The following is a 16,312-nucleotide window of genomic DNA, read 5'->3' as shown; positions in this document are numbered from 1 at the left end:
AAAATTAATGCATATATTCACAAAAAGACCTATACAAAAATGTCCATAGTGGCTTTATAATAGGCAAAGGGAAAAAACTCAAGTGCCCATCAGTAGATGAATGGATTAATAAACTGTGGTGTGTTCATACAATTGCATACTCTTGTTAAAGAATAATTTTAAAAATCTAGTATAATCATGACTCACACAGATATAAAATGAATCTGTCAAAGGTTTTATTTAAGTAATTAATTAATGAGAGACCCAGAAAGATATTACAAAGTTCAGAGGAAAATTCAAAGTATTGCATGCACATATATATTCAAATGAGGACTAACGAAATGCTTTACAAATAGATGCAAAACCTGGCAGAACTGATCAAACCTACAGTGCAATAATAAAATACATCCCCTTGACAATTTGCATTTCTATACACAAGAATAGGTCTTTTAAAAAACTAACAGAGCTATTCTTTACCTCAAAGACAATGCAGGGTATGGAGCCCTCATAGAATCAGATATCCCAGAAGGGTGTGCTAGACAGCACCTTGTTTTTCACTGGATACTCAGTAATGTTTTTTAGACCATTTCAAAGTATTTCACAGTTTCCCTCTACATTACACAGATAAAAGAGAATGAACTAACTACTGGTACACAGACAGATGAAGCACACAGATACTATGTTCAGGATAAAAAAAAGGCAGACAAAAAAAGAGTATATACTGTATGATACCAGCTTACTCTGGGGGCAGAGGTAGACTCCACAAAGGAAGCTCCACAAGAGAATCTTATGGGGTGCTGCAATTGGTATATAACTTGATTTGGGTGGTGGAGATACATATATATATGGCATATATATATATATATATATATATATATATAGTATATGTAAAATCATTGATTTTACTTGATTAGTACATAAGGCTCTCCCTATCCCACTTGCCCCCAAATCCAACAATTGCCATTTACCTTCAGAGTGAAGTCCAAACTTGAGGTCTGTTGTCTGTTTCCTCTCATGTACCATTTCTATTTCCCCTTTTCCTGACAGTTTCTCAAAAGTACCTTACTTAGTCTTTCCTGTTTCATGGCCTTTGCCTTCAAATCATACCTGTTATTTATGTATCAGGTATCAGGACACCTTCTGAAAGCCTTACCTTACTAAGTCTATCTAGTCTATCTCTACCCCCAGAGTAACCTGGTATCATACAGTATATACTCTTTTTTGTCTGCCTTTTTTTACCCTGAACATAGTATCTGTGAGCTTCATCTGTGTACCAGCAGTTCATTCCCTTTTATTACTGTGTAATGTAGAAGAAAACTGTGAAAAACTTTGAAATGGTCTAAAAAACATTACTGAGTATCCAGTGAAAAACAAGGCGCTGTCTAGCACACCCTTCTGGAATATCTGATTCTTTTGGGCTCCATACCTTTCTCGTGTGTGTGTAAATCTGCCATCCTAGGTGCCTCCATAACATGGGTCAGCATTCTTATAGCTTGTGTACCCTTCGAGTCTAAATGTTAGAGGCTTTATTCTTTTGGTAAATTATTCACACCTGGGCTTTGTCCCTATCCTGCTTCCTATGTGGCCTTTTTTGCTATTAAAAGTCTGCTTAACTTACTCTGCTTTTGCTTTTTTCTACAGAGAGTAATTTAACAGTGATGCGGTTTGGCTGCACCGTTCGGTTTTGTTTTTGTAACATTTAAAAAACGGCAGATATCACACACAAAACAGGGCAGAAGCAGATTTTAAGTTTTTCTTAAAAGAGAAATAAATGAAGGAAGAAAAGAAAGATCTGGCATCACAGGGCCCACAGTCCCTCGTGGAAACAATCAGCTGGAACCTCAGGTACTGCACACGTCCCTAGAGGCATCTGAGTTTGATACCCCTTTCTCCGTCAATGACAATTTCCATTTGCTCATTTAGAAGAGAAAGGGTGGGGCAGAGGCCAGCGTTACCAGGAGGGTGGAGAGGACAGCCAGCCAAAGCCTCAGAGACAGACGGTCAGAACCAAAGAGATCGGCGTGTAGAGCCTTGGCCTGGTCTGTGGGAACTAGTGAATCTCAGGTTCGCTTAAACTCCGGGGTTTTCAATCCCGCCACGGTCCAGTGCTAGGTGCGTGCTTTACTTAAGTCTTTACCGACACCACATAACATACTGAAAACAAAGAAGCCCACCAGCCCCGGAAGCCCTGAGTTCAACCGTAGTCATCTGACCTTGCATTCCGAGCTCTGATTGGGCTTTGGGAATACGTGCCCTTCCTTCTCAGACCCTTACGGGGACCCCGTCCCAGCAGCCCACGGGGGCGGGGAAAGGTGCCACGGGGCGACGGTATTGGTCGGCTTCTTCGGGACGCAGCCAATCGGAATCTGCCGACTTCCGGCGTGAAGTGAGCTGGCGCGCGGCGTCCGGGCGCGGCTGCGGCGCGGGGAGTTTGGATCGTGGTTCCGCCCGCTTCGAGACTGTGGGAGAGGTGAGTGCCAGCGCACGCTGACTTATGGGCCAGTCCGCCTGTCCCAGCCCCGCTCCTGGCCACGCGGCCCGGGGCCGGAGAGGAAGGCCTCTCCGGTTCCTCCCGTTGTCCTCTCCGGTTCGGCTAGGCCCGCTGAGTCCTCTCGTCTGGCGAACAGCATGAGAGGAGAGCACAGACGCACAAAGATCCTCAGATGGGGAAACAGAGGCCTGGGGGCGGGGGCAAGCTTTGCCAGGCTGTCCCAGGGCGTCGGCGGCAGAACCGGCCTAGCACCCAGTATGTTCTTGTTCGTATACTCCAGTCCCTACCTACCAAGATGCCTGGCACAGAACAGTCACTTCCCAGATTTCTGGCACTACCCCCATTTCCCAGGCTGCGTGTATTCTTAGTATCTGTTGTGTGCCATGTGCCCGGCACCCCTTTACCTTACAGTTGTAGCTTCTTAAAGAGTACTTGACAACATAGTAAGGGTTCTATTATAACCACCCAGAGAACTGGATAAGATTGGCTTCATTTTATACGTGAAGACTCTGAAGCACAAACAGTTGTCTCTGTGATGAAAGGGCATTTGGTGATTAAATGCTAGAAATAGGATTTGAACTGAGAACTGCCTGACTCCAGAACATCTTGCACAACATGGGGATTTCACCCGTACCCCTCACCTGCCCTTAGGTTACTTGGCACTTTGGACACCTAGTGGCCTGAGATGGAGCAGGTACCCGAGAGCTCCTGGTGCCACCAGCGTGGATAAATAGCACTCCTGTGCGCCTGTCAAGATGAAGGGGCACTAATGAGAGAGACTGGGTGAGAGACCAGAAATTGGAGAAGGCGGGAGATAAAGTATTCTGTGTGAGGAATAGTAAATAGTATTATTATTATTTTTAATTAATTAATTAATTTTTGGCTGTGTTGGGTCTTCGTTGCTGCGCGAGGGCTTTTTCCAGTTGCGGCGAGCGGGGGCCACTCTTCATCGCGGTGCGCGGGCCTCTCACTATCATGGCCTCTCTTGTTGAGGAGCACGGGCTCCGGACGCGCAGGCTCAGTAGCTGTTGCTCACGGGCTTAGTTGCTCCGCGGCATGTGGGATCTTCCCAGACCAGAGCTCGAAACCGTGTCCCCTGCATTGGCAGGCAGATTCCCAACCACTGCACCGTCAGGGAAGCCCAGTAAATAGTATTAAGTTGAGCCAACATTTAGTTAGCCAGGCTGCTGTCAGAAAGTAGCTTGTAGTCTAGTAGGAGAAATATGGTGCATGTATCTTTTTGAATTCGTGTTTTCATTTTTTCTGATTATATACCCAGAAGTGCAATTTCTGGATCAAATGGTAGTTCAAGTGTCAGTTTTTGAGGAACTTCCATATTGTTTTTCATAGTGGCTTCCCCATTCCCATTAAGAGTGTACAAGGGTTCCCTTTTCTCCACTTCTTCTCCAATATTTGTTATTTGTTTTTTGGGGTTTTTTTTGGCTGCACCCCACGGCTGGTGGGATCTTAGTTCCCCGACCAGGGATCAAACCCGTGCCCCCTGCAATGGAAGCGTGGAGTCCTAACCACTGGACCCCCCCCCCCCAGGGAATTCCCCAGCATTTGTTATTTGTAGGCTTTTTGATGACAGCCATTCTGACAGATGTGAGGTGATATCTCATTGTTGTTTTGATTTGCATCTCTCTAATAATTAGCAGTGTTAAGCATCTTTTCATGTACCTCTTAGCCATCTGTATGTCTTCTTCGGAAAAATGTCTATTTAGATCTTCTGAGCATTTTTTGATTGGGTTTTTTGTTTACCAACACCACTTGTTGAAGAGACTGTGCTTTGTCCATTGTATATTCTTGCCTTCTTTATTGTAGATTAATTGACCATAGGTGTGTGGGTTTTATTTCTGGGCTGTCTATTCTGTTGCATTGATCTATGTGTCTGTTCTTGTGCCAGTACCATGCTGTTTTGATTTCTGTAGCTTTGTAGTATAGTCTGACGTCTGGGAGGGCAGTACCTTCAGCTTTGTTCTTTCTTCTCAAGATTGCTTTGGCGCTTCAGGGTCTTTCATGATTCCATGTGAGTTTCAGGATTATTTGTTCCAATTCTGTGAAAAAATGTTGTGAGATTGCATTACATCTGTATATTGCTTTGGGTTATATTCTGTATATATTTCTTTTAAGGGAAGGAAGGGTAGAAAAAGAGGTCCAGTGTAATTGTAGAATATTTGGGGGAGCTAAATGCCAAAAGCCCCTGTGGGTCTCCATTGCCTGTGGCATGATACATGAGACCTTTGAGCAGTCTCCTCTAACCACCTGCTAGTCTACCTCAGTCTTTGCATGAATAGTGCATAGACTACCCTTCACAACCTCCACCCTGTTTGGAAGGTTCCAGTTGTCCTTCAAGATCCAATTCAGTGTTCTTTGGAAAACTGCTCTATGATTTTCCTGAGTTTTACCTTCATCTGGGAAGCCATAAGACTTAAGAAAAGACTTTATTGTAGGACTTACCCCATTTCATTGTAATTTTTTATTGACAAGTCTGTTTCCTGCTAGTCTAGAAGCTCACTGAAGGAAGTAATTATGTCTTGCTTATCTCTGTCTTCTAGTGCCTCCTACGGATAGTGAAAATACAAGTCGAAATCAACTAATGGAAGTTCTTGGTGTTATGACATATAGACTTTGTTCTCTAGAATGGCAAGGAACTATTGAGTTTACTTTGTGTACAAAGTCCTATATATTAATGAACCATGTTCTCAATGTCAAGAAAAATATTGCAGTCATAATCCTGTCTTCCAAACACTTAAGCTATTTTTATTTTTTCATGAAATTTAAATTTTAAATTTTCTAAATTTTAACTATGCAGATTTCTTACTGTAACCCTAATATACTCATAATTTACTGAGTTTTTTTCAGTTTTAAATTATTCCATGTAGCTTCTCAGTCTCCATTGTAGTCATTTATTTTGTAAATTATCACATTATTCCACTCTCCTTCATGGTTTAATAGGTGTGAAATGTTGCTTCATGCTATTAATTATTAGAAGAACTGGACACTTTTCCATGAGATTATTTTGTCTCTGTATATTCTGGTGAACTATGTGTTTATACTCCCTAATCATTTGTTCACAGGAACTTTATGTGTTTTTAATATTAATCCTTTATTTATTTTTCATTGCTAATTTTCTTTTTTAAAAAATTTCATATGCGAAATCAGTTTTTGTTTTTTTGGTGGTACGCGGGCCTCTCACTGTTTTGGCCTCTCCCATTGCGGAGCACAGGCTCTAGATGCGCAGGCTCAGTGGCCATGGCTCACGGGCCCAGCCACTCCGCAGCATGTGGGATCTTCCCGGACCCGTGCACGAACCTGTGTCCCCTGCATCCACAGGTGGATTCTCAACCACTGCACCACCAGGGAAGCCCTATATAAAATTATAAAGAAAAATTATAAAGTTTAATTTTACATTAAAATTATATAAATGTAAAGAATAATCATAAAATTATAATTACATGTAACTGTCATCCAAATCAAGAAATCTGGGGTACTTACTAGTACCCCAGAAGTATGCTTCCCTCATCATAACCTCCTCCCTACACTAGAGAGAACTGTTTTTCTGTTTTTTGTAATAATAATTCTCTTGTCTTCTTAATTTACCCATATGTGCAACCTGTAAGTAATGTAGTGCAGTTTTGCTTGGTTTTGAACTCTATAAATGGGATGATAGTTTGTGTATTCTACTTTGTCTTTCTCATTTAGTTCAACATTACGTTTGTGAGATTCTTCCATATTGTAGATACAGGTTTTTTAAATTTTTAAATAATTTTATAATTGTTAGTAAAAATTTATTTTGTTGCCATAGAATATTCCATTGTATGATTGTGCCACAGTTTATCCATCCTGCTTTTGATGACATTTAGGTTGGTTTCAGATTTGAGCTATTAATGTTGCTGTGAATGTTCTTGTTCATACTCCCTGCTGTACATGTTCATAAGTTTGTATATAACTAAGAGTAGAACTCTTGAGTCTAAGGATATGTATAGGTTTTACTTTTCGATCTAATGCCAAATTGTCTTCAAAAGTGGTTGCACTCCTACCAGTGTTTGTTTATTTATTTATTTTATTTTATTTTTATTTTTTGGCTGCGTTGGGTCTTCATTGCTGCATGGGCTTTCTAGTTGCAGTGAGCAGGGGCTCCTCCTCATTGAGGTGCTCGAGCTTCTCATTGCAGTGGCTTCTCCTGTTGTGGAGCACGGGCTCTAGGCACACGGGCTCAGTTGTTGCGGCATGCAGGACCTAGAACACACAGGCTTCAGTAGTTGCAGCGCGTGGGCTCAGTAGTTGTGGCGCATGGGCTCTAGGGTGCACAGGCTTCAGTAGTTGTGGCACATGGGCTCAGTAATTGTGGCTCGTGGGCTCTAGAGTGCAGGCTCAGTAGTTGTGGCACATGGGCTTAGTTGCTCCGCGACATGTGGGATCTTCCCAGATGAGGGATTGAACCCGTGTCCCCTGCATTGGCAGGTTAATTCTTAACCACTGCACCACCAGGGAGGTCCCTTACCAGTGTTATTAGACTTTTCATTGCTCTGTATCCTTTCTAATATTTGATATTGTGTATTTAATTTTTGCCTATCAGTAGGTGTATGTTTTTTCTTACGGTTTTAATTCCCTGGATTATTAATGAAATTGAGCACCTTGTATTTATGGACTGTTTCCTCTTTTTAAAAGTGTCTCTTCAAGTTTTCTGTCTTTTCCATGGAGTTGTCTATGTTTTTCTTATTTTGTAGGAGTTATTTTTTCATTCCACATAGTGGTTATTTATTTTTAGTTATATATATTGCAAATATCTTCTACTCTTTGGCTTTTAAAAGTGGATTTAATATAATTTTAGTCAACTATTTTTAAACACTTTTATTGTAAAATTTTTTTTAACTTTTTATTTTATATTGGAATATAGTTGATTAACAATGTTGTGATGGTTTCAGGTGTATCCAAAGTGATTCAGTTATACATATACGTGTATCTGTTCTTTTTCAAATTCTTTTCCCATTTAGGTTGTTACATAATACTGAGCAGAGTTACCTGTGTTATACACTAGGTCCTTGTTGGTTATCCATTTTAAATATAGCAGTGTGTACATGTCAATCCCAAACTCCCTAACTATCCCTTCCCCCCACGCTGTTGTGAAATATTATATTATTTCATAGAGAAAAGTACAGAAAACATCTATATAAGCTGTGCAGGAACGGGTTAACATAGTAGGCCTGGGAATTTGGGTTTTGAAACCTTTCCTAAGCTGATAAGGTTCTTTTGCCCACCTGTGGCACTAACACTTGCTTTCATTCTGAGAATCTGAAATTTTGGTGTTAAAGCGTTCCTCTCTGACCAGCCCCGGATAAAAATCATAGACAATGCATCTCTGGTGGGTTTCCTAGGGCAAAAACATTGTGCACGTGTAGCTGCAGTTTTCTTGAGAGAGAATGTACTCTCTGGGAGGTAGAGAGCATGTAGAAGCCAGCACATGGATTCCTACAAACTGATGTGTCTTTTCCTCTTGTTGCTCTGTTGTATATGTATAGCTGATTCACTTTTCTGTACAGTAGAAACTAATACAATGTTGTAAAGCAACTATAGCTCAATAAAAATAAAAATTTAAAAAAAAAAAGGAAGCCTCCTGTCTGCCCCTGTCTTATCCTCTACCCCAAAGATAACTATTATCCTGACTTTTGTGCTAATCAGTATATTTTTCTTTATATTCAGGTGTCTCAAGTCTTAGTGCTGTTTTAGGTAGTTGGCACATGAAAGATTCTCAATTAAAATGCAATTCAGTTTTTCTAATCTTTTTCTTTTTTGTTAGTGTTGTTTGTATCTTGTTTGAGAAATCTCTTGGAGGTTATAAAATTATTCTTCTGTATTATTTTCCAGAAACTTTATTGTTTTGCCCTTTACATTTAGATCTGCAGTTCACTTGAAAATGATTGATGTGTATGGAGTGAAGTAGGATTTAAATTTCATTTAACATAGATATCCTATGTTCTAGCACGATTTACTGAAAAGACTCCTTCCGTAGTGTTCTGCAATGCTACTTTTGTCATAAATTAAGTGTCTTTATATTGGCTTGCTTGTGGGTTCTTTATTCTCTTCCACTGGTGTTTGCCTGTCCTAGCATCAATATCTCACTGTTTTCAAAGTAGTTTTTTAATAAGTCTTTATATGTCTGCCAGAGCAAGTCTTCTCACCTATAGGTATTCAAGAGTATCTTGGCTATTTTTGGAATTTTGCATCTCCATATAAATTTTACACTCAGCTGTTAAGTTCCTCCAGGGGGAAAAAATAGAATTTTGATTAGAATTGCATGAAGTTATAGATCAATTTGGAGAGAATTGGCATCTTGACAGTATTGTTGTCTTCCAGTCATGATTATGATGCAAATATTTGTTTGGTTACTCCTTAATTTCTCTTAATAATTATTTATAATTTTCTGAATAGAATCATAGACATAGTTTGGTAGATTTTTTTTGATATTTAAATTTTTATGCCATTGTGAATGGTAAGTTTTCTGAAATTTCATTGTCTAATGATTTATTGGTGTACATAAAAATAGAATTAACTTTTGTATATTGACCTCATATCTGGCAGTCTACCTAAACTCACTGCATTAGTTTTCTGCTGTAACAGATTACTACAAATTCAGTGGCATTCTTCACAGAATTAGAACAAAACATTTTACAATTTGTGTGGAAACACAAAAGACCCCAAATAGCCAAAGCAATCTTGAGAAAGAAAACCAGAGCTGGAGGAATCAGGCTTCCCGACTTCAAACTATACTACAAAGCTACAGTAATCGAGACAGTATGGTACGGGCACAAAAACAGAAATATAGATCAATGGTACAAGATAGAAAGCCCAGAGATAAATGCATGCACATATGGCCACCTAATTTATGACAAAGGAGGCAAGAACATACGATGGAGAAAAGACAGCCTCTTCAGTTAGTGGTGCTGGGAAAACTGTACAGCTGCATGTAAAATAATGAAATTAGAACACTACCTAACACCATTCACAAAAATAAACTCAAATTGGATTAAAGACCTAAATGTAGGACCAGACACTATAAAACTCTTAGAGGAAAACATAGGAAAAACACTCTTTGACATAAACCACAGCAAGATCTTTTTTGATCCACCTCCTAGAGTAATGAAAATAAAAACAAAAATAAACAAATGGGACCTAATGAAACTTAAAAGCCTTTGCACAGTAAAGGAAACCATAAACAAGATGAAAAAACAGCCCTCAGAATGGGGAAAATATTTACAAACAAAGCAATGGACAAAGGTTTAATCTCCAAAATATAAAAACAGCTCAATTTAAAAATGGGCAGGGCTTCCCTGGTGGTGCAGTGGTTGGGAGTCCGCCTGCCGATGCAGGGGACACGGGTTCGTGCCCCGGTCCGGGAAGATCCCACATGCCGTGGAGCAGCTGGGCCCATGAACTATGGCTGCTGAGCCTGCGCATCTGGAGCCTGTGCTCCGCAACGGGAGAGGCCACAGCAGTGAGAGGCCCGCGTACCGCAAAAAAAAAAATGGGCAGAAGACCTAAATAGACATTTCACTACAGAAGACATACAGATGGCCAAGAGGCACATGAAAAGATGCTCAACATCACTAATTATTAGAGAAATGAAAATCAAAACTACAATGAGGTATCACCTCACACCAGTCAGGATGACCATCATCAAACAATCTACAAACAGTAAATGCTGGAGTGGGTGTGGAGAAAAGGGAACCCTTTTGCACTGTTGGTGGGAATATAAACTGATACAGCTACTATGGGGAACAGTTAGGAGGTTCCTTAAAAAACTAAAAATAAAACTGCTATATGACCCAGCAATCACATTAGTGGGCATATATCTGGAGAAAAACAGAATTCAAAAGAACACATGTACCCCAATGTTCATTGCAGCACTGTTTACAATAGTCAGTACATGGAAACAACCTAAATGTCCAGTGACAGATGAATGAAGAATATGTGGTACATATATACAATGGAACATTACTCAACCATAAAAAGGAATGAAATTGCAGAGACGTGGATGGACCTAGAGTCTGTCATACAGAGTGAAGTAAGCCAGAAAGAGAAAAACAAATATCATATATTAATGCATATGTGTGGAATCTAGAAAAATGGTACAGATGAATGTATTTACAAGGCAGTGATAAAGACAGATGTAGAGAACAGACATGTGGACACAGTGGGGGAAGGGGGGGGTGAATTGGGAGATTAGATTTGACATAAATACACTACCATGTGTAAATTAGATAGCTAGTAGGAACTTGCCGTATAGCACAGGGAGCTCAGCTTGGTGCTATGTGATCACCTAGATGGGTGGGATGGTGGGGGGGTGTTGGGAGGGAGGTCCCAGAGGGAGGGTATATAGGTATACATATAGCTGATTCACTTCATTGTACAGCAGAAACTAACACAACATTGTAAAGCAATTATACTCCAATTTAAAAAAAAAATTTTTACTAAATAAATTACCACAGATTCAGTGGCTTATTTAAAACAACACAGATTTATTATCTTACGATTTTGTAGTTCTGAAGTTGAATGAGTCTCATTGGGCTAAAAATCAAGGTGTTGGCAAGGCTGTTTTCCTTTCTGGAAGCTCTAGGGAAGAATCTGCTTCCTTGCCCTTTACAGCTTCTTGAGGCTTTCCTCCTCCATTAATCTGAAGATTCTTTTAGTTGTTCTATATACACAGTTGTATCATTTGTGAATGTTAAGGTTCTTCTTTCCAGTTTATTTACTGTTCTTGCTTTATTGCTCTGGCTTAAATTTCCAGTGCACATCATATGGAAGTGGTGAGAGTGGGCATCCTTGTACTCTTCCTGATCTAAAAGGAAAAACTTTCTAAATATCACCTTATTGGAGGTTTGTTTATTTTTTAATTATATATCCCCTCTGTAGGGTTAAGGAAGTTCCCTTTTATTCCTTGTTTGATAAGAGTGTTCATAATGAATGGAGTTCATTTTAAATGGATATTTGATTTTATCATATGCTTATTCTGCAGCTCTTGAGTAAAGTCATACGATTTTTCTTCTTTAATCATTTGGTAAACTATATTAATTGATTTTTAAAATGTTGCCAGTCATACATTCCTGAGACAATACAACTTGGTCATAGTATATTTTATACATGACTGGATTTGGTTTGCTAACATATTTTGGGGGATTTTTTGCAGCTACATTTATGCGTAAGAATTAGCCTGTAATTTTTCACGTTGAACTGCCCTTGCAGAATTCTGTACCAAAATTATGCTAGCTTCATAGAGTGAGTTGCAAGGTTCAGTCTTTCTGTACTTTGGAATCAGTCATAAAACTGCAATTTTAAATAAATTTTTCATTTAAAAATTGGAATATTGTCATAAATGCTCAGAAGAATTCACCAGCTCTTAGGTGTTGATGCTGTCTTTATGGGTAGATTTTTAGCCACAGATATTTCTTTAAAATGGCTATAGGCTATTAGGCTTTCCATTTCTTTATGAGTGAGTTGTTTTTCGTTTTGTGGGGTTTTTTTGTTTTTTTTTTTTGTGGTACACGGGCCTCTCACTGTTGTGGCCTCTCCCATTGCGGAGCACAGGCTCTGGACGCACAGGGTCAGCGGCCACAGCTCACGGGCCCAGCTGCTCCACGGCATGTGGGGTATTCCCAGACCGGGGCACGAACCCGTGTCCCCTGCATCGGCAGGTGGACTCTCAACCACTGTGCCACCAGGGAAGCCCTTGAGTGAGTTTTGATAAGTAAGTTTGTGAAGAAATTTGTCCCTTTCATCTAAATTTTAAATTTTATTGACCCAAAGTTGTTCATAACAACCTATTACTGTATTTTAATATCTATATTATATGTGGTTGAGTTTCTTCTTTTAGTCCCAATGTTGGTTTATTTATGCCTTTCCTATTCTTTTTTATGTCTTTTAATTAATTACTTAATTTTTGGCTGCGTTGGGTCTTCATTGCTGCGTGTGGGCTTTCTCTAGTTGTGGCGAGTGGGGGCTACTTTTCTTTGCAGTGTGCGGGCTTCTCATTGTGGTGGCTTCTCTTGTTGTGGAGCACAGGCTCTAAGTGCGCGGGCTTCAGTAGTTGTGGTCCGTGGGCTTCAGTAGTTATGGCTCGTGGGCTCTAGAGCACAGGTTTAGTAGTTGTGGCACACGAGCTTCGTTGCTCCGCGGCATGTGGAATCTACTCAGACCAGGGATCGAACCCATGTCCCCTGCATTGGCAGGCAGATTCTTAACCACTGTGCCACCAGGGAAACCCCTTTGATAAGTCTTTTCACAGAACAAACTTGGTTTTTGGTTCTCTCTATTTTATGTTTATTATTTTAGCTCTTATCTTTATAATTTTCTTCTTTGTATTCTCATTGGGCTTATTTTGTTTTTTCATCTTAATAAATGAAAGAGATACGAGATAGATGCCTTCTCATAAATTTTCATTTGTCCTTTCTAACAATTAAGGCTGTACTTTTCCCTGTAATTAATTCTTTGTGTATCACAAGTTTTTTAATATGTAGACTTTCATTATTGTCCAGTTCAAAAATATATTCTAATGCCCACTCTGTTATCTTATATGATCCATGGGTTTTTTTAGTAAGTGTATTTCTTTATTTACAAACATGAGGATTTTCTGGATCCATCTCTCTCCTTTCTCTCTCTTTTTTTTTTCTTTGAAAAATTAAAAACCTGTGGAAAAGTTGCAGGGTTAGTCCAGTAATAATATGGCTTCTCAAGTGTGCATTTTGCATTCTAAAAATAGTTCATATTATCAACCTTAAAAATAAAATAGCCAGTTATTTTACTAGCAAAATGAACTTATTCAGGAATGGCAGAGGAATTACCATTTACAACATGAAAACTATAGCAAACCACGGGTAGGTCTGAAGAACAAAGGAGAGCAACCTTACTTTATATAGAAAAAGGAGAAGTTGCGAAGGGCTGCTCCAAACCACAGTCTGTTGGAGGAATGTGAGCGTTCAGGGTGGCTGAGTTGTTGGAGCTGTCATTGACTGGGCTGTTGCTCAACAAGGAGAGAATCGTGTAATAAAGTAAGCTTCCCGCCCAGGAACATGAAGTAAGCTTCCCGCCCAGGAACGTGAAGTAAGCTTCCTGCCCAGGAACATGAAGTAAGCTGTGAAGGAAGGTACATGTGTGGAGAGCTCCCCCTTCAAGACTTCACAGCTCCATTTTATTTTACTTTATTTTTATTATTTTTTCACAACTCCATTTTAAATGGTTTCCCTTTATTAATTTTTACAATATGTTAGGTCAGAAAGAAAACATTAGTATTTTCCAAAAGTAGAAAGATTATGAACAGTCCTTATCATTGTACAACAAAACTAGAAATTGAAAATGAAATTTTTTTTAAAAAAGGAAAAGGCCCTTCCATCTGAAGATTAAAAAATCTTCTATTAAAGAACTGTTGGATACAAGGGAAATACAAACTGAAATAAAGGATTCCTGAAAATTAATGAAATGAAAACACAACAAACCAGATTTTATAAGACACATATAAAGCAGTGGTGAAGGGGGGAAATTTATAGCTTTAAAGGCATTATAAATGAAGGACGGAAAATAAATGAACTAAATTCCAAACTTGGAAAGTTAGAAAAAGAACAAAAAGTAAACCAAACGAAAGCACAGGAGGCTAAAAAATAATAAAGATAGAAGCAGAAATTAATGAGATAGAGTACGGAAGAACATGTGATTAATCAAAATCTTGTATCTTGAAAAATTTAACAAGCCAACAAACTAATAGCTAACTTAAGAAAATAGGAGGAAATTGCAAATGCAAAATAACAAATGACAAGTGAGGGAAAACCCACTAATATAGAAGAAATTTTTTAAAATATGAGATTAATTGGCATACCTCTAAACATATTTGAATATTTTTATGAAATGGATAATTATTTAGGGAAATACAGTTTAACAAAATGGACCCCCATAAAGATTACAAATTAAATACCTCAATTTCCATAGAATATACAAAGTTTTGAAAGAACGATCCCAATGAAAACAAAAAAACACTAGGTCCAAATGGTTTCATAGGGAAATTCTACCAAACATCAAGAGTCTAGATAATCACAGTGCTAATAAATTGTTTCAGATGAAGGAAAGAAAACTTTGAAATTCTTTTTTTTTGAATTAGCTACTTCATATGATAGTCAGTGATTTAGTCATCTATCTCTAGTTGTTGTCAAGGGGCTGAAGGGAAGTAAAATTTCCAAAACACTTTTCAGTCTTATAGATGCTCTTTGGTTTGCTTTTTCTGAAGTAGCTTTATTGACCTACAATAAACTGCACATATTTAAGTTATGATTTGATCAGTTTTGATATATAGGAGATACCATCACCACAATCAGATCAATGAACATATCCATCTCTCCCAAAAGTTTCTTCATGCCCCTGTGTAATGCCTCACTCTTGCTCCCTTTCCCCCAGTCCAACATCTGTAAAGAACCCCTACAGTTCTCTAAAACGAACAAATAACAAATAACCCAATGAAAAAGTAGGCAAAGGATTTGAATAGACGTTTCTCCAAAGAAGATACACAAATGGCCAACAAACACTTGAAAAGATTCTTAGCATCACTAATCATCAGAGAAATGCAAATCAAAAACACAATGAGATATCGCCTCACACTCAGGATGGCTACTATCAAAAAACCCCAGAAACGACTTCTGTGGTGGTGCAGTGGTTAAGAATCCACCTGGCAATGCAGGAGACTAGGGTTCGATCCCTGGTCTGGGAAGATCCCACATGCTGCAGAGCAGCTAAGCCTGTGTGCTACAACTACTGAGCCTGCATTCTAGAGACTGCAAGCCACAACTACTGAAGCCTGCGAGCCTAGAGTCCTTGCTCTGCAACAAGAGAAGCCACTGCAATGAGCAGCCCGCACACCACAGCAAAGAGCAGCCCCCACTCACCGCAACTAGAGAAAGCCCATGCGCAGCAATGAAGACCCAAAGCAGCCATAAATAAATAAATATATATATATTTTTAAAAAACAAACCAGAAAATAACAACTGTTGGTAAGGATGTAGAGAAATGAGGATTATGGAGAAATTGGAACTCATGTACACTGTTGGTGGGAATGTAAAATGGTGCAGCTGCTGTGGAAAATAGTATGGCAGTTACTCAAAAAATTAAAAATAGAATTACTGTATGATCCAGGTATTCCACTTCTGGGTGCATACCCAAAAGAATTGAAATCAGGGTTTCAAAGAGATATTTGTACACCTGTGTTTATTTCAGCATTATTCACAATAGCCAAAGGGTGGGAGCAACTCAAATGCCTATCGACAGGTGAATGGATAAACAAAATGTGGTATGTACATACAACCAAATATTATTCAGCCTTTAAGGAAGGAAATTCTGATACATGCTGCAACATGAATAAACCTTGAGGACATTATCCTAAGTGAAATAAGCCAGTCACAAAGAAAACAAATACTGTATGATTCTACTCAAGTAGTCAAATTCATAGAAACAGAAAGTAGAATGGTGATTGTCAGAGGCTGCGGGGGAAGGGGAAATGGGAAGTTGTTGTTTAATGTGCACACAGTTTCAGTTGTGCAAGGCAGAAAAGTTCTGGAGATTGGTTGCACAGCAATGTGGATATACTTTACATCACTGAACTGTACACTTAAAAACAATTAAGATGGTAAATTTTTAATGTTAGGTGTGTTTTAGCACAATTAAAAATAAAAAAGGGCAAAGGAGCCAGCTTGGAGGAATTCTGTTCCCCCTGCCTATATATGAAACAGTTTGAGCATCAGCATAAATAGACAGTGTGGATTACAACCCACTGAATAAGAATCTTTACTGATAGAAAACAAAAAG

The 16,312-nt window shown here is 39.0% G+C and overlaps 1 protein-coding gene across 4 annotated transcripts in view; it reads left to right on the top strand.

Annotated features, from left to right (window-relative positions):
* The first annotated feature begins 2,350 nt into the window (after positions 1 to 2,350).
* BLM (BLM RecQ like helicase) overlaps positions 2,351 to 16,312 on the top strand; it is an 86,224-nt gene continuing 72,262 nt past the window's right edge. For 2 of the 4 annotated variants that reach the window (XR_010839839.1, XM_059057256.2), the window contains exon 1: positions 2,351 to 2,449. Coding sequence is in view for 2 of the 4 variants with exons in the window: in XM_067029941.1 (XP_066886042.1) it covers positions 3,240 to 3,253 (14 nt within the window). In the remaining 2 variants the exon portion in view is untranslated. Of the gene's footprint in view, positions 2,450 to 3,222; positions 3,254 to 16,312 lie in introns of those variants that run through there. The other 2 variants (XM_067029941.1, XM_067029942.1) reach the window with 1 other exon arrangement.

The sequence above is a fragment of the Kogia breviceps genome, chromosome 3 (genome assembly GCF_026419965.1).
Source record: "Kogia breviceps isolate mKogBre1 chromosome 3, mKogBre1 haplotype 1, whole genome shotgun sequence".
NCBI lineage: Eukaryota > Metazoa > Chordata > Mammalia > Artiodactyla > Physeteridae > Kogia > Kogia breviceps.
This window is presented reverse-complemented; position numbering and strand designations above follow the sequence as displayed.